At 37.5% G+C, this 26,212-nt stretch overlaps 2 protein-coding genes across 2 annotated transcripts in view; one reads left to right on the top strand and one right to left on the bottom strand.

Annotated features, from left to right (window-relative positions):
* Positions 1-830: 830 nt before the first annotated feature.
* Positions 831-16,305, top strand: slc13a2 (solute carrier family 13 member 2). The gene is made up of 12 exons (XM_041801755.1): positions 831-1,121; positions 4,625-4,753; positions 6,566-6,702; positions 7,438-7,700; positions 7,783-7,960; positions 8,068-8,190; positions 8,995-9,204; positions 9,461-9,561; positions 9,699-9,814; positions 10,412-10,573; positions 10,706-10,843; positions 14,347-16,305. Exons 1-12 carry the CDS (start codon positions 1,002-1,004, stop codon positions 14,476-14,478), a joined length of 1,809 nt encoding a protein of 602 aa, XP_041657689.1. The 5' UTR covers positions 831-1,001; the 3' UTR covers positions 14,479-16,305.
* A 187-nt stretch (positions 16,306-16,492) lies between these two features.
* The window catches only part of LOC121519010 (protein unc-119 homolog A-like), a 30,919-nt gene continuing 21,199 nt past the window's right edge, over positions 16,493-26,212 (bottom strand). Inside the window, exons 2-5 of the mRNA XM_041801757.1 lie at positions 23,991-24,104; positions 21,128-21,227; positions 20,867-21,039; positions 16,493-19,687 (exon numbers count right to left, since the gene is read on the bottom strand). Of these exons, the coding sequence (XP_041657691.1) occupies positions 19,575-19,687; positions 20,867-21,039; positions 21,128-21,227; positions 23,991-24,104 (500 nt within the window). The 3' untranslated portion in view covers positions 16,493-19,574. The remainder of the gene's footprint in view (positions 19,688-20,866; positions 21,040-21,127; positions 21,228-23,990; positions 24,105-26,212) is intronic.

Raw genomic sequence — 26,212 nt, 5'->3', positions numbered from 1 at the left:
TTTTAACACCTGTTCATCACTGATTATGCCAATTTTTGCCACATTTTTCCCCTATTTCCATTTTTGCCTGTAGAACTTTTTTTTGTCTTTTTCTTTTACCAATTTTTGCCACTTGAAACCATTTTTTTATGACTTTTTAACAGCTTTTCACCATTTTCATGCCCATTTTTGCCAATTTTCACCTTTTCCATGCCATGATTTCATTTCTTCTCCGTAAAGTCATTTCAGTTGCTTCTTTTTTTTATTTTCTTGCACGTCTACGTTTGCATAGATCATGGATTAGCTATGATGTCTGACATTTCTTCTCAAATGATTTCATTAAGTTGACCCATTCACATTGTCAACATGAGCTAAAAAAATGCCTTGCCTGCAGGTTTTGTGTTTTCCACTATTCCTTAATGTATGACACCATTTTATATTAAAAAGTTGTAATAAATGTTTTCCAGCATGTTAGCCTTATCAATATGTTTGCTCTTCTCAAAAATGTTTTAATCAAACCTGTAGGAGAAAGTGAATCTTCTGTAGCAGCAGAGTCAAAGTGGCAGAGTTCTTTTAAGTCAGCCGGCAACCTGCACAGCAGCTGACCTTTGGTTAAACCTAACAAAACAGCACTTCTTTATGATAAACCTGTCTGTTGTTCGGTTATCTTTCTCCTCATCTCTCAATCCCTCCACCTCCTCTAACCTTCACTGTTGGGCTCCTCTTTCATAACAGCTTCATTTACCCCTCTGCCAGGGATTGTGGTCTGTAGCGTTGAGTTAATGTTTGATGTGCCACGAGAGATAAAAATAGAGTGGATAGCAGTCATGTTAGTCTCTTTTCCTCAGTGGTACCCTGAGGAGCACTTCCTTTTAACTTGTCCTGTTGAAGTTTTAAAGTTGGCTTACTTGTGGGTGTTCATTTTTTACTAGTTATCACCTCTTTTATTTCACCTGGACAAGGTGGTGTTGGTCAGCTGCCACTCATAGTTCACTTGGTTATATTTCTAAAGCTTTTCAATTATGGGTTCTGATTCATGTTTCAAAAATTTTTTGTTATGGCTATGGTACCACAGAAACTACTTCATCATTATTCTCACTCCTATTTTGCTCCTTCTTCTGCCACTACTCGTCCCCTCATCGGTGAGTGTCTTTTTGTCATTACTTTCTAAATAACTATGTGGTTCTTCTTTTTCATTCTGTTATTGTGTTTTTTTCAACTTAAAAAAGTTTTAAGACTGCCTCGGATGTGTTTAATTTACTGGACTTGAAACAATGATTGAGATCATTTTTTTTAATGATAATTTAAAAATAAATCTTCCTAGTTTGGTTTACTTCCTTCCTGTCCAAACTGGGTATTAAATCAGAGAACTCCTTAAGTCATGTCAATAATGACTAAGCCAGTAACTTCATTTAGCTCTGTCAAATTATATGTTTATTTCGGTGTCAAATATGTGTAAGGCGTATCCCATTAACTACAACATTTTTATTCATATTTCAATTTACCTTATTCTGTAAGCTGGAAAATGTTAATTTGATATATGAATATGAGTATGCAATGCATATGAGTGTGACTAAGCCAAATAAAGCCTCCTTTTTTCTTGTAGTCAGAGAAGTAAATCATCAAGTTCAGCAATTACTATACCATCCATCATCACTAACAGCAACAAAAACCCATACATAGCTGCACATGTTTAGCAGATATTTATCCCAGGAATTTATTACAATCTGAGAACAAAAATGTTAATTTTGTTTGTAACATTTAAACATTTATTCTTATATTTGTTCAAACAAGTAAAATATCCATCACAGACAATATGAGGTCGTTTTAAAGTTGCAACAAGTGATCTGCCTCGGAATTTCAGGAAATTTAACAGCACACATATAAGTAGCTTAGTTGCTCAGATAGGTGACAAAGGATTAAATTTTGTCAGCTTTTTTTTTTTTTTTTTGAAAAAGACTAATTTTAGTTTGGTTTTTAATTTAAAAATTTGAAAGAGTCTTAATACTTCAAACTATGCTGCACTGTGCAGTTGTAGAACTTTGCAATGGGATTTAAAGTTATTTTTTTAGGGACAGATACAGTCTACATAGACAACTGTTAACAGCTATCACATGCAAGTATCATAGAGTTTATAGCGACTACTAATTTGCAACACCCATCCCTAGAAGGGCTTTTATGATAATAAAAAGCTAAAATAGTTGATTTAAAAGGGAAAAAGTGTACTGGATACAGTAGAGAAATTAAAAACACATTAAACAGAGACAGTGTTACAGAAAATCAAACATGAGTACAACTCTGTTGCTGAATTGACCAGGAGTTGGTAGCTCTCTTAAAGGTGGTGAAGTCTGTGATAAGTTTCAGGTAAAGATTTCCAGGATTTCACTCCTTTTACAGAGAAAGCAGTCTGAGCAAATGATTTTTTGCAAAACAAAAATACAGTTTCCATTTGAAGCAGCTCTGGTGGGTCTGATGCTGCCCTGTATTCTTCTTATATATGCGCAGAAGGGCAGAGGAGCAAGTCCATTTAAGCATTTAAACACAATCTTACATTGTGGAAATTCATAAAATTACTAAAACTTAGGATCTTGTATTTGCTTAAAACATGGCAGTGATGGTGTCTAATTTGTTTTATACCCAGGACTTATGTAATCACATGGGGCAATCTAATTGTTGTGCCTGACCTAAGTGCTCTCATCATTAAAGTGCACAGATAATTGTCAATAAAGTTTCCTTTGAAACTCCCACAGACGGAGGGTGAAGTCAGATGTGTGTATTTAAGATCTCTCATAAGCAACAGATGTAAGCGTAATCAAAAAGGCTCTCTCTCATTGTCTTACATTTTCACAAACACATTCAGCATCACCAACAAGCTAAATTGCAAGTTAAGTGATAACAAATATTCCCTGTTAGCCGGCAATGTTTCCCTCATTCATAGCTTCTTGTGATGGGAGGATGAATACTTATTTAAGGAACACCTGCTATTCATAGGAATTTCAGATGCTGCCTGCAAGCTCTCAGTCAGGGAAACGGCTCATCTCTCTGCTTTTAACATGTGGGAGTAGGATAAACCACCACTAAAATATCAAACATGACAGAGGCCAGTTGGAAGCAGCTCATCAGGCTGTGATTGACCCTTAGACAAGGGACCCGTAAGAAGGAGGTCAGAAACAGACTGAGATTTCACAGAGTAGACCAGGAATAACATCTTCTATGATATTATTGTTTATTAAGGACAATTAAAACTGAGTGCTTACACTTTTTATATATTAAAACCATAATTAACATGAATGCAGTATTTTTAGTCTGTTGTACAGGGCTACTAAGTGTCAGCCCTTATCACTGACAGTGTGTCTAAAGCTATATATCTAATCCTAAAGAAAGATAAAGTATCTTCCAAGGCTAAACTCTCAACATAGGAACACAGTATACAACATGTGACATAGGTTTTCTATAATATTCTTTAAATAGGCAACTGCATTCATTTACACATTGATTCTCTCTTTGTAAAAGTCTGGACTGACTGTACTGAAAAGCTATGAACATGAGTAGGAAAGTTGAGGTTATGGTGCACGTTGTAAAGCTGATCTTCAACCTCATTTGAACCCCTTGAGCTTCAACAGAGACTTACAGTGTCGATAATGACATTTAAAGATGGCCGCCTCTAAGAATTCAGATGATTTAGACCCTGAAAAAGAGTCATGCACCCCGTTCCATTGACTGATAATGGATAACTTTCATTAAGCTAATTGTTTAAATAACTGTGGTATACTTTAGCTGTTCTCTTGCTAAACAGTCTAAAATGATGCCACTGTTACACTGTCCTTATGAAGCAATTAGCGTAGCCTAGCTTTGAAAAAAACAGTGGAAGAAAATACCAGCTTGGCTCTGCCTAAGAATAAAATAACACTTTAAAGTGTACAAGTAACCTCTTAATGTCTGGTATCTTCAATCAGTCTGAAAACAAAATGCGTGAATGACAAATTTGCAGTTTTGGCCTCCTTAAAGCTTCAAATTGTAGCTAGCTAACCGTAACAGTTATCTTGCATATGTCTTCCTATAAAACTGCAATGAAATGCAAATTCTGACTTTAATAAAGCATTAAGATGTATACTATTAATTATTTTTTTAGGCAGTGGTAGGAGAATTTTTGTTCTCACTTATCAAAGCTACCTGTTTACTGTCTTTGTGCTAAGCTAGGCTAACATTTGATAACCTGGGCCTCATGTACAGGTTGCAAACTTAAGAGTGGCGTTGATTTTTTTCCCACCAAGAAAGCAAATAAATGTGCTACCTAAAATTCTGACTCTCACTCCAAGTGCATTTGCTGCTGAGCTGGAAAATTCTGTCGGGTGGTTAAAAAGTAGTCCTATAAAGTGGTTGTATACTGAGGTCCCATAAAGAATAATCTCTTGAGACAAGAGCACAACAAACAGTTTGTTTTACGATCTGAGCTTACTGCTATCTGCATGTGTAAAATATTATGACCCTTTAAAGAGAGCCTAAAGATAAGACAAAGGATGTGAATGCTAAAATACAGAGTGTACTTTATTACAAGTTCATGTCTGCCTCTGCATGTATCTATATCTACATATCTTGGCATGTGTCAGCTGTAAAATGGCAAAATGTTTGTTTGTGTTTACAGGAAGGAAGATGTGGCTATGCTATCGCCCTCATGGCTCTGTATTGGTGCACAGAGTGTTTGCCTCTGGCTGTGACCGCACTCCTGCCTGTCGTCCTTTTTCCAATGATGGGCATCATGAAAGCTGGAGACGTAACGTCCTTTTTCATGTTTTTGTGCTTTCCAGTCTCCTTGCCTCAGTACCTCCTCATACAACCTTGCTTTGATAGCAGATCAGTCAGAAGACAGCTGGAGGACATCAGGGGAACTGAAAAATTAGAAAATAAAGTTATATTTTAATAGCTGAAAAATACATCCAAATACCCTTATAGATGATACCTCTGATTAAACATTACTTGCAGTAATGGGTTTGCAGGTCAAATATATCTATGTACATTTAATAAAGCCCCCAGTCACCTGACCAGTCCAGATAAACATCTTACTTCAAGACATAAATTGCACCGTCAGCATCCAATATAATACAAAACAAGTGCAGTTCGGTGTTTTCAGCACTTAACACCAAAATCATTAAAAAGCATTCATATTGTTCTTTGTAGAAAAAAAAGTGTAGAGAAGAAACTAATTCTAGCTATTTACTAGGCCATTACAAGTCAAAATAACTACCAGTAAAGCAGACAAAAATGTTTTGAAATGAGATGTACTGACTTATTTTGACAGCACATCTCATTTCAAGATACAGAACAAGTAGAAACGGCCTATCACACTGGCAAATAGTTTTTTCTTATTAAAACCAATCCTGGCTTAGTTGTTTAAAAAAAAAAAAAAAATGTATATATATATATATATATTTTTTTTTTTTTTTTGATATATATATATCAAATTAAGATGTTTTTCTGGACTTGTAATGAATACAGTTTGAAATAAATGCAACTAAACCTAGCACAAAAAGTAAGAAAATGTATGTTTGGTAGATTATTTCTTTTTTGGGATGAGCAGCAAGGGAGGGAAATTAACAGACTTTCCAACAGTATAAGATTTTTTTTGCCAAGAAGCATTGTGACAAAAAGAAATAATCTACCAAACATACATGTCCTTACTTTTTGTACTAAGTTTAGATATCTTTGACAAGAAATTAGTCATAAGATACAGTGATGAGAATCTGCCACTGTACTGTAAATGGTATATCTAATACAAAAAAAAACAATTCCCCCACTGATAAACTCCCCAAAAATGAGTGTTTATTACTTGTCAAATAATGGCCCTTGATATAAATTATTCATAACATCTGCCACTTTTAACCTCCATTTCAACACTAAGCTCGGTTAGCAAATTGTTGACAACCACTATTTAAAAAAATCCACACGACTGAAACAGGTGAAACACAAAAAGCGAGCTGTTCAGGATTAATCTTAATTTGTGTTTCAGCTGATACTAGGTATTGTTAGAGGCTGAAAGCCCAGCTGATGATTGAGATTTGATTTTTCTAAGTTTGGATTCTGTCCGTGTATTGAGATGTAACAATGACAAAAATACATTTAGGATCACTTGGAAATTCTCTTTTGGTCAAAATGAATGAAGACAGCAGGAAGCCCCAGAAACACAACTTTATTTGACTAGTTTTTTCAAGTCATTTTATCTTCCGTGCACCTTGAATGTTGGTGAAGTTGTGCCAGAAATAGCTATGGAAGAAAAAAAGGTTAAAATATTTCTCTGGCACAAAAAAGAAAGAAAGAAAAATAAATGCTTTTAGAACATTTTTAAATGACACACTTGACAGGAAAGGGCAATTTGACCTTCCAGACACTTCTTAAAGGCTTCATTTCTCCTTTACAGATAAATCTGCTTAGCCTTGTGTTTTTCTTTTATTGCTCATTAAAACGATGACACATTACCTTGTTATTGGACAGCAGGTTCATGGGTCAGCTCTGCAGCTCAAACACTTTAATGTTTGCTCTCCATGTTTGTAGATTTTATTATTCTGAAGTTATTGTCTGTTTGTTTCAGGTCAGTATTCAGTATCTAAAAGACTCCAACATGCTGTTTATTGGAGGTTTGTTGGTGGCCATCGCAGTGGAGCACTGGAGCCTTCATAAACGCATCGCTCTTCGAGTTCTGCTGCTGGTTGGTGTTCGTCCATCCCTGTAAGAATGCTCATCTGTGATAAAGCTCACCTGCGCTCTCTGTAGTGAAAAGAAAGCTATACCTTGACGGCCATCTGCGCCTAAGAGGATCTTTGTCGTCTCAAACTGTTCACAGTGACAATATTTGTTAAAATGCAAAATTCATCACACCAAGGTTTCACTTTACAGCTTTTGTTACAGAAAATGCTTTGAGTGATTCCTTCACAGTCAGAAGCAGTAATTAGTAAAATGAAAAAAACAAACAAAAAACACTGTGAGTGGGTAGCCATGGGCGGGTTTAGCTGTACTGCAAGCTGGTACCAATTGCTGCCATTGGTGAAGCATTTAGCTCAGAAGTAGCTATGTTATAGTGACAGTTTTCTCAGAACTGGGCCACATTCACTCTTCTCCTGACCTGCCATGGCATGAGTTTCATCTGCCAACAAGCTCCACTATTCAGAACTAAGACAGCTCCTGTCTGCTGAGCTCATGTTACCAAAGCTGCGCGTGCCTGACAATCTTATTCAGTCGTTTTGATTGGCCCATAATGAATGAGACAGACAGAACGTTCATCAAATCATCTTCTTAGACTTGTTGGAAAAGTCCTGTCCTTCCCAAATGCTTTGTATAGGCAGTTTCTCAGATGATTGTATATCACACTCAATGGACATATGAAACAGTCTATCTGGTCAGGTTGATGTTACAAGTATAGCAGTTCACCACTAATAGTGTTTTAATTACTGTTCTTTTAAACAGGTTGATGATCGGGTTCATGGTTGTTTCGGCCTTCCTCTCCATGTGGATCAGTAACACAGCCACCACAGCCATGATGCTGCCCATTGCACATGCTGTTCTGACACAGCTAAAAAACACTGAGGCCCGCGCAGATGCTCGAGACTTCCAGGCTGCAGCTGAGTACAACCAGGGATTTGAAATGGAGGTCACAGAAACAAAAGAGGACTTAAAGGAAACAGATGAGAAAGAGGCAAACCCCAAGATTCAGCCAGAGGACAAAGAATGTAAGTAAAAATATCCATCAGAAACACTGTGTCTGGTCCTCCACTGGGAATCCTGAACTGTAAATTGAATTTTGAATTTCAGATGAAATTCAGTTGAGTCCAGAAGTCCTGCAGGAGGCCAGGATGAAAGAAATGGATGAAAAGTACGACCTCCTGACTAAAGGGATGAGTCTATGTGTGTGTTACTCTGCCAGCATCGGGGGCACTGCAACACTCACTGGCACCACCCCTAACATCATCCTCAAGGGTCAAATTGATGAGTAAGGCATATGTAAACACAGAGAAAGATATCGTTTTTTTTTATATATCACAGCTGAGAGTGCTTTTTTAAAATTTTCTCACCTCTCTGTCTTTATCTTTTGTGAAGGCTCTTCCCTGACAATGGCGATGTGATAAACTTTGCCAGCTGGTTCGGCTTTGCTTTTCCCAACATGGTGCTCATGCTGGTGCTGACATGGTGCTGGCTCCAGTTCATGTTCCTGGGCATCAAGTAAGTAACATCAAAATGTATGAAGTTAAAAGCTGGTTCTCTGATGAATGAACACATGGATGTTTTTTATACTCCATACCATGTTTTATCACAATCAGCTTTTTTGGCCAAGTGTGCTTATGCAAGGAGTAACTCTGTGACTGTTGAATGGTTATTGATCTGTTTGGGCAAATTAGGTTAGGTTTTGTGCTAGACTATGCTTACTAGCTATCAGTTGGATGTAAGAGTTTTAAACCTAAATCTTTTCATTGACTGACCCGAAATTACATGACTGTATTTGACCTAATATTCAACTGACCTCTCTGATAATAAAAAATGTACATGATTCTTCATTTCTAGTGTAAAAGAACAACTTTCACACCGTCATGTCTGATTGGAACTAAACATGCGAGACACCTGCTGTTAATGTTACCATTAATACATGTGTGTTCTTACTTTATCTGAGGTGATGAAGGTTGTTTTCTTTTAAGTCTGTACATGTTATCACTGTGTCCAGACAATAGACTACTGAAGGTTGAAAATCAAACCCAAGTCTTTGTAAGGCACTCTGACATAAGGGCTTTTTATGACCTTTAACAAGGCTCTTTTATTGTTTTATAAAGTGGAAAGAAACAACTAACTTGAGTTATTATGTAATATTCTGAATCTAAAAACTGCTGCAGTAAAAAAAAGCTGTAAATCCACAGCCTCCTCTGCTTTCAAGTTCGGGAAGTTAAATGAATTACACATATAATTGCACAAACATTTTTTTTTTTTTTTACCAATTTTAAACATGTTTGCACTTTGTACTTTTGTTCTCCTCAGCTTTAAGCAGACATTCGGCTGTGGCGTGAAAAGTGATAGAGATAGGGAGGCATACGCCGTGATGAGGGAGGAGTACAGAAAGCTGGGGCCGATGAAGTTTGCTGAGGGGGCAGTACTCACCATCTTCGTTCTGCTGGTGCTGCTTTGGTTCACAAGAGAGCCAGGCTTCATAAAGGGATGGGCAACAGTGCTCTTCAATATGGATGGACCGTGAGTCTCTACTTTTCTCTCCTGTTTTTCCTCAATATTCTGAACAATAAGTGCTGCAACATGCTTTTCAACTGTCAACAAAATCATCTACAGTAATGAACAGTTTCAACTTTTGGAATAGCAGTTCCTCATTTCAAGATATGGTGTAGTTTATTTGCAATCCTTTTGTGAAGGGTCTGTTTCTAGAGGCATAAACATGGCAGCAAACTACAAACACAACTGTTAAAAAATATAATTATTATCTTGTGTTCTTCAGGTATGTGTCAGATGGGACAATTGCCATCTTAATGTCCATGCTCTTCTTTGTCATTCCATCTGAGCTGCCCAAATGTGGAGGCTACGGTCATAATGAAAAAGGTGAGATGCTGTTTTTATCCTCTGGTTAATGTGGAAAAAAATGATATGTACAGTACGATGCTTTGATTACCTGCAGGTAATACCACCTTAAACTCAGGTTATCTGTTTTATGTCCATACCTCATCTGGGGTTCACAGGTAAACTGATAAAAGCCCCGCCCACTCTGCTGAATTGGCAGGTGGTCCATGAGCGAATGCCCTGGAACATCATCCTGCTGCTGGGAGGAGGCTTCGCTCTGGCAGCTGGCAGTGAGGTAAACTTACATCAAGATCTTGTGGCCTAATTAAGAACAATGGTTGGAAGATTGAGAAAAATGAAATTGTTAGGATGCTATTTCTATTTCTGTTTCAGTAGATTATCTGTTTGACCAAATGATTATTGAAAAATTATCAAAATGCGTTTGAAGCCCATTAGAGCCATTTAGCATCAATTTAATGATGAGATAAAGACTTAATGAGACAGTTTCAATCCTACATCAACAAAGCCTTTTCAGGTTGCATCGCACTTTTCTGTCATCTCAAATTATGCAAACATGCTTGTAACAGCTTACATGCTAATGTTTAGCCAGTACAATAGTCAATGCCAACTTTATTAAGTAGGTTAACATTCTTGAAAATCAGCAACAGACAAAAAGTCAATCATAAAGACGAACCTACATAGAATCAACGCTTCAGCCTTAAGATCATTGGATTAAGTGAACTTTAATTCATCTTTCTATCCTGCTGTCATAGTCAGCAGCCAATCAACAGACACTGAGGTACCAGCACGGTTATGGTGGCCACTTACAGCTGGCAGCACTTCCATCTTTTTGTCTTATTTTCTCAGTTCTTCTCTTGATTTTCATTAACAGGAATCTGGTCTGTCCAAGTGGTTGGGTGAGAGCTTGACGCCTCTTCAGAAAATTCCTCCCTATGCCATCTCAATGCTACTCTGTCTGCTCATAGCAACCTTCACTGAGTGCTCCAGCAACACAGCCACCACCACCCTGTTCCTGCCCATACTGGCATCAATGGTAAAAGATAAATCAATCAATTTAAAAAATCTCAAACCTTACTCATCTCCACATGTGCACACAGCCATGCATTAGCTCAATTATTTTCTGTTTCATGTATGTAACTCTACTGTATTTTGTCATGTTTCTTAGGCCATTGCTATTAAGATACACCCATTATATGTGATGCTACCCTGCACTATTGCTGCGTCTCTGGCCTTCATGCTACCAGTGGCGACACCGCCCAATGCCATCGCCTTCTCTTTTGGAAACCTCAAAGTCATTGACATGGTAAGATACATGCACACAGCTAAAGTGTTGTAACATTCAGATGAGTGAGCGCATACTTTGTTTTTGGAGAATAAAAGATTTGAGAGGGGTCTGGCAGCAGAATGTACATTTCTAACAGCCACTCTCACAGGCGACAAAAGTCATGTACTGACATGTCTATAGTCGCAATGGTTCACGTTATTCCTTGGTAGCTGCGCACACGCACCTTGATAGCGGCTACGTCACATGATTGGTTGCTCTGATTGGCCTGTAGAGATGTGACAGACAGAACGTTCATCCAATCACACTCCGAGTTTCTTTCTAATCCTCTGCCCTTTCAAAAATGTTTAGTATTGAAGGTTTTCCAGATGAATGTGTGAAACAAATCCATCTGGCGTGTCAGGTTAAGTAGATCTCCGTAGTTAAATTGTGTATAGACAAGTTCAAGAAGAAATTACACAAATGGTGACTTTCTCAAGCTTTGTTAGCTTTAGCTAAAGCTGATATAGCTATCCTGACTACATAATTAACATTACTACATAAGCTGATGTAGCTAATTTAGCTTCAGCAAACATAGCTAAAGCTAATGTAGCTACATTGATCATATACCTCTGTATCTTACACAGCTGCTTTATTTGCTTAAATTTAACTATTTTAGCTACATAGCTACATTAACTACCAAGCTACATTGTCTATAGCTAAGTTAGCTTAAGCATTGTGAGCTATAGCAAACATAGCTAAAGCTAACTCTAAGATAATGTAGATATTTAGCTTACCTCGCTACTTTGTGAGCTTAGATCTGTTAGCCACATAGCTCCATTATTTATGTATCTTTCCCAGCTTACAGTGTTACGAAAGCTTCGTTGGCTGCATCGGAAAATTTTTATGCAGGATGATCTTTTTTCCTGTTAGCAGACTGTTTATTTCCCTTTATAAATCGTTTTGTAACAAGGTTTTGCAGGTCAGGTTTAACTCTTGGTATCCTAACCCTAAAGTTTAATCCAATACTATTTCAAAAATTTTGGCATACATTTCTGTTCAGTTAAACCGTGTCTCAGATGAACAGTCATGAAAGTGGCGCTCAGGAATGAACGGTCTGCAGCTAGACTGTCTTGGAAGAATCTTTGCAAAAGTAAACAAGGTGGGGATGCCTAAAATGGCTGTGGACCAGTTTGTCCTGCAGAGTTGGACATTTCCTGAAGGTAAAGACTGGAGGCAGTGGAAAAATCTGTGTGAGTTGTTCATTACTCTGAATGATGTACCAGTTTTTATTAATTATCCTTTTAATTTGATCTGCTTCTGTGCTATGGTGACAGATATCGTTCTGTCTTTCATTTGTTTGGGGGCATTTTTTTCCAGTAAGGTCTGTCTGTCCAGGTGTTTGGCTCTTGTGTATGCTTTTTGTAGTATGGCATTCTTGTAGCCCCTTGCCTGAAACGTGATAACATCTCCCCTGATTTCCTCACAAAGTCTTCCTCTTGGTCACAGATTCTCCGCACCCTCTGAAACTGGCCATATGAGATATTATCTTTGAGCCATTTAGGATGAAAGCTATTAGAGTGTTTCTGTCTGTGGGTTTTCTGAAAATGGATGTGTGCAACATCCCTAAATTATCTTTAAAATTGTAAAGTCTAGGAAATTAATGCTATACTTACTGTAATCCAGAGACGATTTAATGTTTGGATTAATGTTGTTAAGGAAGCCATGGAAAGCTTTTAGCTCTGCCTCTGACCCTGACCAAAACAAACTCACATCATCAATGTAACATCCCCACCAGACAACATACTTCAAAAAGCTGTTCTTTTCCTGATTCAAAACAAAATCCTCTTCCCATTTACCGAGGTAAAGTCCTGCATAAGATGGAGAATAGCAAGCCCCCATGGCCACCCTTTAGTCTGTCTGAAAATCTTATTCTGAAAAATGAATATATTATTGTTTAAAGTCCATTCTGTAAGAGTCAATAGAAAATCATTAGGTGGTGTTTCAGATTCAGGGCGGCTATTTAGGTAATGTTTAACTGCTGCCAGGCCTTGTGCATGTTCTATAGTTGTATATAGTCACTCAACATCCAAAGTAGCTAACAATGCCTCTGTGCCTGTGCTGCCCAGTTCTTTAACTTTGTTGAGAACATCTGTGGTGTCTTGAATATAAGCAGGAAGTGAAGGTAGAAATGGTTTGATAAAATAGTCAACAATTTAGACCCTGGCTCAGTTAGGCTATCATTTCCTGATATCACAGGTCTACCTGGAGGATTAGTCATATCCTTGTGAATTTTGGGAGGCATGTAGAAGGAGACCGTTCTAGGGTTTTCGTTATAGAGGAATCTCATTTCAGCTCCAGTCTTTTTGCTTAACTTCTGTGAGCATTCTTTAAGTTCAATTTTCAAGGCCTCAGTGGGATTATATGTCAGTAACTGATAGAACTCACCGTTGTACACTTGTCTTTGAGCTTCTTTGACATACAAGTCCCTTCCCCAAACCACAATAGCATCCCCTCTGTCTGCTTTCTTAATGACTATCTCATCATCACTTAATGCTTAATGCTCAATACTTAATGCTTCTAAAGCACTCCTCTCTTTGTGTGAAAGGTTGCGAAGTTTATATGGCCTTTTTTTATTTAAATAAATTCTCAATGTCAAAATTAACTTTCTTTGCAAACATGTTTAATGTAGCACTTTGAACCAAAGGACAAAAGGTGGATTTAGGTTTAAACTGTGGTCTGAGGTTGGAAGAGGCTGTCTGACCTGGGTCTGTGTAGTTTGTGGATGCTGTAGGATTAAGCTGGTACCAAGCCTTGAGGTGTAGATTCATGCAGAACTGAAACAGGTCAATTTTGGTGTCAAATTCTTTTGCAGAGTGGGTAGAGGAAAAGGTTAGTCCTTTAGAGAGAACATGGATGCTTTCTTCAGACAGGGTTTTGTTCGATATATTCTGCTCTGTGTGTATCTTGGTTCTTGATTTCCTTCTCCACTTCTCGTCCTCCTCTTCCTCTGCCTTGGCTCAGTCCATACTGCCCTCTTCTCTCTCTGCTGGAGGTTTCCTGAAACTCGAAAGAATCCTGTGAGTCCTGGGATGTTGTCTGTCTAGTGTTGTCCAATGTGGAGTTATCCTCCTCCTCGCTGCTTGTAAAGTTGAATGAAATCGTTCTGGGTCTCATTTTTGCTGTGGGGGGGCTCTACCTGTTTTTTTTTTAGGTGCTTTATTACTTCAGTTGTAGACATTGCCCTCCTTATAGTCAGCAGTTGAAGTGTGTTTTTAAGGTCTACACATGACCATGCCGTGAAAATAAAGGCATTTTAATGCCCAAAGAGAGTGTCTTGGAGTTTCCTCCTGTTTGTTATCAACTCTATGAATCCCTTTTCCCAAAGAGCACCTCAAACAAACTTTTTATTGAGTCCTAGAAGCACTCCTTCCTATGGTTTTTTAAAGTTCCTAATTGAAACTTTTTTGATACTGGCAGATACAAATGTTCAATTTTTGCTTTATACACTTCACAACATTAAACTTATTTCTCTGTTTCTTCAGGTGAAAGCTGGTGCCATATTGAACGTCATCGGGATTTTGACCATTAATCTAGGCATCAACACCTGGGGCTATGCCATGTTTAATATGGGCACCTTCCCTGAATGGGCCATTGTTAACGGTACCAAGCCCTAAACAAAGAAGACCTGTGCAAGAGATGAAGAGGAGAACTATAAGTTAATATAAATCATTTATGACTAAATAAGCAACATGTAGAGTGCAGAATTTTTTCTCATGGAGAATTAAGAGACAGAGGACTGTGTGGGTGAAGTTAGATCAACTTTGACTGAGAGCAACAAAAACACCCATTTACAGTCCTGTTTGATGTCAGTCTTTGAAGAAAATGTCCCCAAAAATGTAATTGTTGGAGAAAAATGTTTTAAAATAGATTTATATAATTTAGTAAAGAATTTAAAGATCAACAAAAAATCAACAAAAAAAAATCAACAAAATGATAGAACCAGATTTACTTATTTTAAAACCATATACTCAGTAAATTAAATTAGACTTGATTTTTACAAAGCAAACTTGTTTTAACATCAACCAGGACATGGTAAAAAAACAAAAAAAACAAGACTGTGACAGCTTTACTGAGCTAAGATAAATAGTTTTTTCTCCTTCCTTTACAGAATTACCTGTTAGAGAGGTCATTTCCTTTTACACATTCCCATGAATGTGATTTCATCTTATTGGTTTATTTATGGCAAACATTTTTCCAATATTAAGCACGGTGTGTTTGAAAGATTATTTAAAATAATGTGATCTTTCTTTGCAGCTGTGTTTGTAGATAATATTTAAACAAGCTAGAATTAAATTACTTGTATCCATTAATTTAACTTATAAACTTGGTTCCTCTGTTGGACCTGAAGTCTTGTGTTTTTTTGTTGCAAATTTTATTTTCTGTCACTGTTTTATGAACTCTTTTGACCGCAGACAAGTACAGAGATTTCATTTCATATCTCAAAACGTATAAATGAAGGATATTTGTTTATATTTAAGGGGACAATTTAATCTCAAATGTTGTAGTGCACTCCCCAGACCATTATCTACACTGCTTAGCCCATTTGGGTTCATACAGGGGCTTGAGCCAATCCCAGCTGTCGTTGGGCGAGAGGCAGGGTACACCATGGACTGGCCGCCAATCAATCAAACAGCTAGGCACTCACATCTATGGGCAATTTAGAGTCACCAATTGACCTTACATGCATGTTTTTGGTCAGTGTGAGGAAGTCTTCTTATTTTGAGAAGAATCATAATCACACAGTAAGCACCAGTCTACATAGGGCAGCTGGTTAGCTGTAACAAGAGAAACTAGCTAGCCTTACATTACATAAATTACAAAAAGAAATGTGTCGTATGGATTGATCAAACATATGCATTTGTGGGTAATAGAGGTGCTTATGGGCATTTTTTTTCACCAGAGGAGCCAGACCAGCTGTAATTCTGTGTTTAATCTTTATGATCAAGCTAATCATCAACTTGTGCCAGCTTAACACCAGCAGACACAAGGGTGATATCACTCCTATCATCTCAATCTCAGCAGAACAGCAAGTACTGTATATTGTTGAGAATGTCAGAAAACTCCTTCAGCTGATCCACGATACTGTAGCATGTAGACAAAGTGCAGGTGATACTAAGTGACGTCATTTTAGCTATGAGGAAATTAAAAAAAAAGAAAGCGCACAAATAATTAGCAGGAAGGTGTTACTTGAATTTTTTTTTAAGTCTGAACAAATTCAAAGGTTGGTTGAAGGATAACTTTAAGATAAGAAGCTGCCAACAAAACGATCAAAGCTGTGGTCTTATTACAGATGAATGTAATCAAACTGGAAAGGTAAAGTTCATACAGAGTGAGCTGTATGTTTCCATATTTCACGTTTACTGTACAAGATTTTATGCTGGAAATAAATGTGAATTTGTTTGTCTTTGTTTGTGCAATATAAAAACTCAGAACCTGATTAATTTCAAAAAGTCCACTATTTTTTAATTTTTCTTTTGACCAGCCACACCAACATTTCAAAACCTTGCATCAGTCTAAAATAGATATATATGTATATACATGTGACACAGCAGTATTAAATAACTACACTTTGCCATAACATTCAAGTCAATTATGTCCCCTGTCACAACTTTAAGCCATCTCAACGAATTTCCACCCTTTTCTTGTGCTAGAATGAACTATTTAAAAGGATGGACATGACTGCTCCCAAAAAGTGAAGCCAAAACAGTTAGAGCTCCCCCTGCTGACTGACTGCAGTAAAGTTCACAAGCTCCCCTTCCTTCATGTTAACAGATGGAACAAGAAACCATATGCACATCAAATAAACTTCTCTTAAACACAGTTTCTGTGATTATACTGTAGGTAGTTCTTATCACACTTTTATGCATAACTGTTTGATTTTCAGAGAAGTTTTGTATTAGTTCTTGATGCCATTGGCTCCTGCAGTGTTCTGAAAACAGAAACTAAAACAACCAACTTTAACTAGTTTTTCATCAGCTGGTTTGACAGACATGTTTGTCTCTTTGCAGGTGACAATGATGCATTGTACATAACTGTTCTTGATTTGCGTTTCTGCTGCTGTGTTGACATCTCCTTGGCCTCTTCACCGCCTCTACCAGACCTGTGCACACGGCATCTCCTGTCCATGTCACATGAATTTTTGAGGACATATACAGCTGATGCACCAGTCCAATAAAGGGATGCATGGCAGCCATCATACGTTCACATACGCTTAATTAACAGCAATTACATCTCTGTCTTGAGAGTGCATATTAGAGTTTAGAGGCATCTGAAAACAGTACAATTACTGATAATCTGTGAAATAAAGGCCCTCAAATTACCAGAGACCAACACAGTCAGGTCCCACTTCACAGAAATGTGTTTGAGAGAAAACAACGGCAACGAAATGTACAAGAGACAGAAATCAGGAAAGAGGGAGACAACACAAAGAATGAGAAACACGTACTAGAGACACTGCCACAGAAACATTATACCAAGACTTAAAAACATGAGATTTTAGGGAGTTTATCTTCTGCTACATTCCTGTCTTCTTCCTTTTTCACAGGTCTGACTGGAAAACATTAACATCAACAAATCCCAGTTTTCACATATTCTCTTATGAAAAGTTCTCAAACAACAAAACTTAAACTTGGACTCACAAAGCACGACTTTTCAACAACTTCTTTATCACCTATTAAAAGTCACAGGAGGCTGGATGAGTTCATATATGACATAGTGTGTTCATTATCACCTTTACAAGCTTCCTGATAGTTGGTTCTGTTGAGTGCTTGTGCTTTGAGCTAAGACAATTCACCATGTTTACATGGCGGCAATTTTCCTCTGAAATCATGTGGAAAGTCAAAAAGCATTAAGATGCTGCTGGGTTTCAGGCTAAAATAAAGAGGGTCATCTTCTAGTTTAAACAGTTGCGTCTCATTTCAGGCATAGATCCTAGGAGGAGGCCTCTGTAGACTAAGCTTCAGAGCAGTTTCTGGTGTGAAGACTTATTTATGTGTTTTGCCAGCGAAATGTCCTTACGCTTTCATTTCTACGCACCACCCCTGACCGATGCAACCTTGACAGCTTCCCCGGAACTAGCGAAAGTAACATCACGTGATTTAACCCATTAATTCAAACATGATTTGTCATTTCAAAGCCTACTTTGTTCAAATTTTAATGAGAGTCTAAAAGTTAATTTGAGCTAGGATATGAAGGATGCAGCCAATGAATCCCATTAGCTACCAGGAGTCATTGATAACATTACACTGAGCTAGGAATCTATCTTTATTATTTTACTCATTCCAACTGAAACAAGCATTAAGCAACGATTATTGAGAGGGGTCTTGCTGCAGACCGTACTTCTCTGAGGGCCCCTTTTGTTTGTCTATGACACCTTCTTTGTCAGATCAGAAAAACACACTAAAACTTTAGACATTACATTTCAATACCACTGCAACAGTCTTCTTACATGAAAGAAGCTTGTCTTCCATGGAAATATTCTATAGCAGAAAATGTAGCTTATGTGGCTCCATTAGCTGCATAAGTTGCATATGTTGATTAAGTAGCTAAAAAGCTATGTAAGCTGCGTAGATGTTATCTACATAACTATGTTAGCTTTAGCTACGTTTGCTAAAACTTGGGACAGGACAGAGGTTAAAATCAGAAAGAGCGAGAGTGAGGAATGACCTGTGTGAAAGGAGTCGCAGGCTGAACTCAACCTCTGACGGCCTTATTCAATGATAACAACCTCTGTACATGAGGTGTGCAGTCATAACAACTAGACAAGCAGTTCCCACATATTTTCATTTTTAAGTTAGTTTTTCAGCTGTCAACCAGTGAGGAGGGGAGAAAAAAATAATTTGTCTTCACATCTGGGACACAGCAGTATTATAAAGTAAAGCAATCGTACACTGAGCTTGGAATCAGGAAAATTGCAGCTACCTAAATATGTTCAACCATCACCCGACAGTCAGTGTAGGTCATACAACTGGGGCTGAGCAGGAAGAAACTCTGATCCATTCAAAATGACTGTCCACTGAACACACTAACAGACCTAAATCTATTTAACAGGATGATCACATTATTGATGAATGTATTTTAACCAGACTGCTGGTAGTCATGCTTCTAACTGACATACTTACACACATGGACTTAGACAATCATACAAAGTATTCAAACTGCACACCTTCACTGAATCTGAAAAATAATATAATCAAAACTGTCCTAAAAACACACATGGTTGATTTCAGGTTTGTTTCTCTACATCCTAACATGTACATGAATGAGAAAAATAATTTCTATCATTGTTTCAAGATGCAGAGTTTTGTTTTTTTTGACACTAAATGACGTGGCTAGAGAGCAAAAACCATCCTGTACTCCTAAAAAGTTTTTCACTTGCTGGTCGAAAAATCACTTTGTTGAAGCTGTGATCCAGATATCTGTGTGTTTGTGTGTGTAGCTTTTCAGGCTTTGACTAACCTATATATGCTAACACACACAGACACACATGGTTGCTGACACGTCTGGCTCGGCGTTTTCGGGTCCGTATCCTCTCAGGAAGAGAAAAAGTAAGAGATAGAGAAGACAGAGTGAAATAATAGATGGGAGAGAAATAGAGAGAGAGAGAAATAGAGAGAGAGAGCACTGGATTGACTGGAAGTTTGCAGTGTCCTCCAGTCGTCCCCTTTGGCAGTCCATACATCCACCTGTCCTTTGTCACAGCATGTTGTCTCTACGTCCCGCCGTTGTACGAGTAGTCTGCCTTGTTGTGCATCACCAGCTTATTGTCCACAAAGTAGAAGCTGTCAGACTGTGTCTCGTACGGGTGCAAGATCATCTCTCTGACTGTGGGAGGAAACAAAAAAGCATCGGTTGTAAACTGCAGGATGAACACAGTTACATACAACATCACAGAAAACTCTGATCTTGCTCATGTTTTCACAGGAAACTATACCATAACTTCGGAAGCAAGCAGGCAAACCACATGGCAAAAGCACATAAACTATAGTGCCCATACAAAGTATTTAACCCCTATATAATGTCCAAATGAAAAAAAGATTTCTACAAAGTAATGTCAATTAAATAAAAATATGTAAGGTAAAATAAGTGACTGCTTAAATATTTACCCTCTTTAAAGTGACTGACCTAGTTAGTGGTCTCGCAGTTAATTAAATGGAGATCACCAGACTGCTGTGAATGTGTCTCCAGTGACTTTGGTAAAAAGACACCTGTGTCTGGAAGGTCCAGTCACTGGTTAGTCAGCATTCCTGGCTACCATTACACCATGAAGTCAAAAGAACTTTCCAAACAGTTAAGAGGAAAGGTTATTGAAAAGTATAAGTGAGGCCTTTACAGGCTTGTCAAGGTAGAGGTTAAAATGAAAGTGGCAAAATATAGGAAAATCCTGGAGGACAATCTTATTCAGTCTGTAAGAGAATTAAAGCTTGGGAGAAGATTTATTTTCCAGCAAGACAATAGTCCAAATCACACAGTGAAAGCTACACAGAAATGGTTTAAAGGTAACAAGGTGAATGTTCTGGAGTAGCCCAGACTCAGTCATATAGAGAATTTTTGGCTGGACTTGAAAAGGGATGTTCAAGTCTGATCCCCGTAGAACCTGACAGAGCTTGAGCAGTTTTGCAAAGAAGAATAGAGTAATATCGCAGTGTCCAAGTGTTCAAGCCTGGTTGAGAACTATCCACTCAGTCCTGTGACTGCAGAAAAAAAGTGCATCTAAATATTGACTTGAAGGAGGTTTATATTTATGCACTTCTTTTCTCTTACACATTTTAGCCAAATTACATTTCTGATATGACTGATATAATTATAGGACCATGACTGATTCAAAGGGTAAAACATCTGAGGGATGAATACTTTTTATAGACACTGTAATATAACGGCATATGGTCTAGACCTGTCCTCCATTTAAATTGTCTTAAGATAACTTTGGTGATGAACTAGTGCCATACAAATAAAAAAAAGGACTGATTGATTGATCATTTTTTAGTGTGTTTGTGTACTCACTGCTGTCCTCTGACAGAGGGGGGAATTCGTAGATGTGTTCGCAGGTGTTCTTGCTGCTCGGCATGCAGAAGCCGAACTCAAAGTCAAAACTCTTGAGTAACTTATCCCTGAAGTAATGTCTCTCAATCATCCTGAAGTTGTCAATCGGCATTTCTCCAACCGTGAACTCCACCCTGGACATAGAGAGACACACACAGCCAATCAACCAGTGTTTAGTTTCTGCATCCTCTTTGATAAATATTTACATGCATTAAAACTTACGTTGCTCCAACTTGCCGCAGTCGGAGAAAAGCTGGAGTAAACTGGTAACGCACGAATCGTCCAGCATTTGGGTCAACGTCTCTCCTCTCTCCTGCTTTGTCTACAGAGGTGATCAGTTCATATAAAACCAGGACAGAATATACAGTTCTTAAATATGGAAACATTGCCCTTGTTTCTCTGTAATAGACTATAAACAATGAATAAAATAAAGCCTATTAAAAATCCCTTTATAATATAAATACAGATTTACAATCTTGTTCTATGGTTTACTTGTGGGTAATGCAAGCAAATTTGTTATAAATAGAACTAAATGTTAAAGTTAAATGTTCATCCATGGTCACACAGTTCTGTCTTAGATGAAGAGCTTAGATTTAGAGGTACTGTTGTGATTTTTAAACATGGTTTGTGTTTTTGACTGAAATAGCCATTGCTTTTATTAGATTATCCGTTATTATCCGTCTTTGCTCCATTTAACATATTTGACTAATTCTGATTTAGGACCAACTCTGGTGGACACCGTCAGTGTAGGCTCTCATTCATCCAGGTTATGGTTATTCAATTCTTTGAAGATTTAGATATGATGTTTAAACTTTCAGTACAAAAAGCTGTAAAATGTTCCTCATTAACTCTTCTCAGTTTTTACTAAAGGAGGGAAGATTCCTGGATAATACTTTCTATGATAACAAGGAAAACTTGAAAACAAGGTGATTCTCCAGTTTTTCAGAGTATGTCTCTGAAGACTGTGTGCAGCTATACAGAAAGATGCTGTTTTATTTTTTTTAACTACAGTTTATGTAGAGGAGCTGCTCCATCATGACAAAAGTGTACAACTATTGATTTGACAGACACTGAGATCAAGATTATCAAAAACAATCACTTATTTTACAACATCTGCAGGTCTTTAAATTTAAAATTCTTGTTAACACGATGTACACTTTGAAGAACTAGCAATAAATAAGCCTAAAAATATGAAAATGGTATATAGTGCTGTCAAAAATTATTTTCCCCCTACATTATTTTATTTATTTTTTTTTTATATGTCACACTTCAATGTTTCACATCTTCAGACAAATTTTGCTATTAGACAAAGATAACCCAGGTAAAAATAAAATGATTTCATTGATTAAAGGAAAAACAACACCCAAACCTTGGCCCCTAAACCTGGTAATTGGTTGTGCCACTCTGCAACAGTTGCGATCAATTGTTTGTGATAACTGGCTATGAGTCTTTCACATCACTGTGTCTTTAAGAAATTGTTTTAATTCAGCCTTACAGAAGGGTTTTCAAGTGTCAACAGCCTGTTTAAGGCCATACCACAGCATGGTCTTTACTAGACCACTAAAAAAAACTTCATTTTGTTGTCTTAAGCCATTCAGAGGTGGACTATTATTGGTGTGTTTCAGATCATTGTCCTACTGCATAATCCAAGTGCACTTGAGCTTGAGATCACAACCTGTTTGCCGGACGTTCTTCAGGATTTTCTGGTGAGAGCAGAATTCATGTTTCCATCAATTACAAGTCATCCAGGTCATGAAGTAGAAAAGCAGCCCAAGACCAGCACAATACCACCATGTTTAACTGTTGGTATGATGTTCTTTATATGAAATGCTTTGCCAGTACTACACCAGATGTAACGGGACTCAACATTCCAAGTCTTGTCAGTCCTCAGAATAATTTCCCAGAAGTCATCAAGATGTTTTTTTTTTTTTTTTTAGCAAATGTGATATGAGCATTTGTGGTCTTTTTGGTAGGCAGTGGTTTTGGCCTCGAAACTCTCCCATGGATGACATTTTTTCCCAGTCTCTTTCTTATTGTTGAAACATGAACTCTGACCTTAACTGGGCCAAGTGAGGCCTGCAAATCTTAGGATTTCTAGGATTCTTTTGGGACCCCCTAAATGAGTCGTCGATGCATTCATGGAGTAATTTTATTAGGCCAGCCACTTCTCTGAAGTTTTACCACTGTTCACAGTTTTCTCCATTTGTGGATAACAACTCTCGCTGTGGTTCGCTGGAGTCCCAAAGCCTTAGAAAGGGCTTTGCAACCTTTTCCAGACTGATAGATGCCAATGACTTTGTTTCTCATCTGTTCTTGAATTTCTTTACATCACAGCATGAAGTGTTGCTTTTTGAGATCTTTTAGTCTACTTTACTTTGTCTAACAGGTTCTATTAAGTGGGGGGTATGACTTTTCACATAGGGCCAGCTACAATTGGATGGCTTTTTTCTCTTAATCTATGAAATCATCATTTAAAACCCCATTATTCATTTACTTTGGTAATCTCTGTCTAATATTAATTTAATATAATATCTATGTGTTCAATGATCTGAAACAGAGTGCAACAAATATGCAAAAAAAAAAAAAATCAGGAAGGGGGCAAAAACTTTTTCATGTAAATACTTGAAAATAACAATCAATAAAAAAATTAAAAGCATTGATAATTATTTACCACAACAATAAAAGGCTCTTTATGTGTCTGGAAATTAGACAAGTTTTCATGCTCAAACCCACAAAAGGGGCGGCGTGATTAGGGGGAGCCATTGCGTGATGCACTTGTACCATATGTCAGTTTTCCCCAAGACTGAGCTGTCTGCTGATTTTGCTGAGTATTTGAGTGTGGTGAAGCCCCCAAGGGCCTGACTATACCTTTTATATAATGTGATGTAATCAAAATATAACAAGAAGCACTGAAACATGTACTGCACAACAAAACCTATGGGCATAATGAGCATAGCAGCATGCAGATTAGTGATAGTTTAATCTTGTAAAGCTTGTTTTCAGGGTCATGCGGAAACAAAAATCCTGATCTTGATTATTTTCCCAGCACTAGTATGTATAATCTCTGTCTGCAGAGGTGACTCACCTGTGGATGGAGGTTTGGTGATTTCAAACAGAACTGTCCCCGTGTCCATGTCTCTGATCTTGAACCGGGTGAAGTCGATGTTGTAAATGTTCTCATCTGGGCTGCACAGATAATCTGAGAGAAGGAGAGAGAGAACATTTCAAAGATCAGATGCAAGTTATGTGAAAAAGTAATGATTGAATGATATTATATATCAAATGCATGCATAAACTGATATAAACGTCATACAGGTGAGGCGGACAGTGAAGATATCAACCTCACTACCTCAGAGATCAAAGTCTCTACATGATTCAGTGGTAAAAGGGAAATCTACTTTAAGAGGAAAGGTTTTTAAACTTAAAAAAAAAATGTTTTTTGGGGGGTTGACTAGATATTTCCTGATTTCATCTTCAACATTTATTTAGATCACTGACTTCTTTTCACACCAACATATTGAACAACTAGGTCTAAAATAAAAGTTTAACCATATCAGTGTTTTAGCAAACATGCCTTGTTGTTTATGACTGTCAACAGAGATCTGTTTGTTCTTTTTCAGCTTATCAGACAGTGTAAAGTAACAGGGATCATGCACAGAAATAAACTTTACTGCGAATTAACACTGTTATTTTAAACCATAAAGTCGGATTTTGGCAATTATTAAAACAATAACAAATCCTCTGTATCAGATCAAAATTCATATTCTTTCATACTCCAAATTCTTAAATGCCAGCTGTTTGCATTTTTGTTAATGAATACATTTTTCAACCACTGAAGCTTGCTAAAAGCTTACTAAGGCTGCTCAACACTACACGACTGTAAGCCTGGCTTACAGTCTTATTTGTGCCATCTGATAATCAGGATGGGCATGTGCCAATCCCAAGTCAAGGTTCAAGGTCAAGGTAGAGTCAACCGGACGTTATGTACTTGTGTGGCTCACAAACATTAACACAACTTTACCTTCCCTTCAGTCAGGATTTCATTCATATTCTTTTCCTCATTTTTTGACTTTTGTGCCTATAGTAATACATGCCAGGACTGACTGCTGATGGTTTTGATTGTTTAATTTTTTGTTTTTCTTCTAGCGTCACATTAGACCAGGCAGGTTTCTGTGAGATCTCTTGTGAGCAATCCTTACTGTAAGATCTTTACAACAGACAGTAGATGTGTAGTCCTAGTGTTCAGAGTATAAGATGAAAAAAATCATTTAAAACTGTCTTTATGTCTATGGTCTCACATGTTTTAAAATCAGTTAATTGTCGAGTGCAGTGTTTCCCAAAGTGTGGCTGGGACCCACTGGTGGCCCCGTGGGGGTACTACAGGTGGGCCGTTAGAGGCCTTTTACCTCATATAAAAACCACTGACATCATTTTAAAAATTAAAACCCTGAATTACCATGAAATACTTGATTGCACGTAAAAAAAAACTTTTTCAAACTGCAAAGAAGATTGATTATACATGTCACCTTTTCAACATTTATTTTGTCTGATGTATGGAGTGGGCGTTGTGGTTTGAATGGTGCTGAATCAACTTGTGATGCTCCATGAATCCTTCAGCCTTGCTGCATCAGTGTTACAGGAAAAAGTTTATGGAGTCATAATGAACATTTTAAGAGATTGATATAACAAAAGAAAAGGGTGACTTTGCAGATGTTTTTTTTAAACAAAATAAATTCTGGTTGCTTATCCATTTTACCTAATGTCTATGCTCTAACAATTTTGTGGCATTAATGTCTCTGAAAACTAGGGATTTGATGCAAAGGCTACAATTCCTGGTGAATGTAGCATTATTCAGATGGGCAAATACTGCTGACCAGTCATTTATCAGTGCTTTGTAGATGAAAACATAATTTTATTCCTCCTCCTGAGGATCAAATCAGATCAATTCATTTGTAATATCCAGGTGCATGCCCTTTTTACCATTTCCAGTGAATATTTTTTGATTTAAAAGGAATTATTAGATCGTAAAGAGGAAGGCACACACATATGTACCCAGTAAGAAAGAGTTATTTTTATTCCTCTAATCCTTCCTGCCCTCTGCAGGCAGTGTCACTGCTTATTAGCGTTCCCCAGCAGAGCAGACACTTCCTGCTTCCTGACTGATCCAATGATACCAATAGCCAGTAGGTGTAACTGCAACATCTCTCTTGTGTCATGTCAGAGCTCCCAGGATGAAAAAGAAAGTCAAAAATCATTCAGGGGAGCATGTTTCAGGGATTTAGGGGCAGATTACAGCAGGTCTGACCA

Source organism: Cheilinus undulatus, linkage group 12 (genome assembly GCF_018320785.1).
Source record: "Cheilinus undulatus linkage group 12, ASM1832078v1, whole genome shotgun sequence".
NCBI lineage: Eukaryota > Metazoa > Chordata > Actinopteri > Labriformes > Labridae > Cheilinus > Cheilinus undulatus.
Note: the sequence above shows the minus strand (reverse complement) of the source record. Positions and strands in the feature narration are given on the sequence as shown.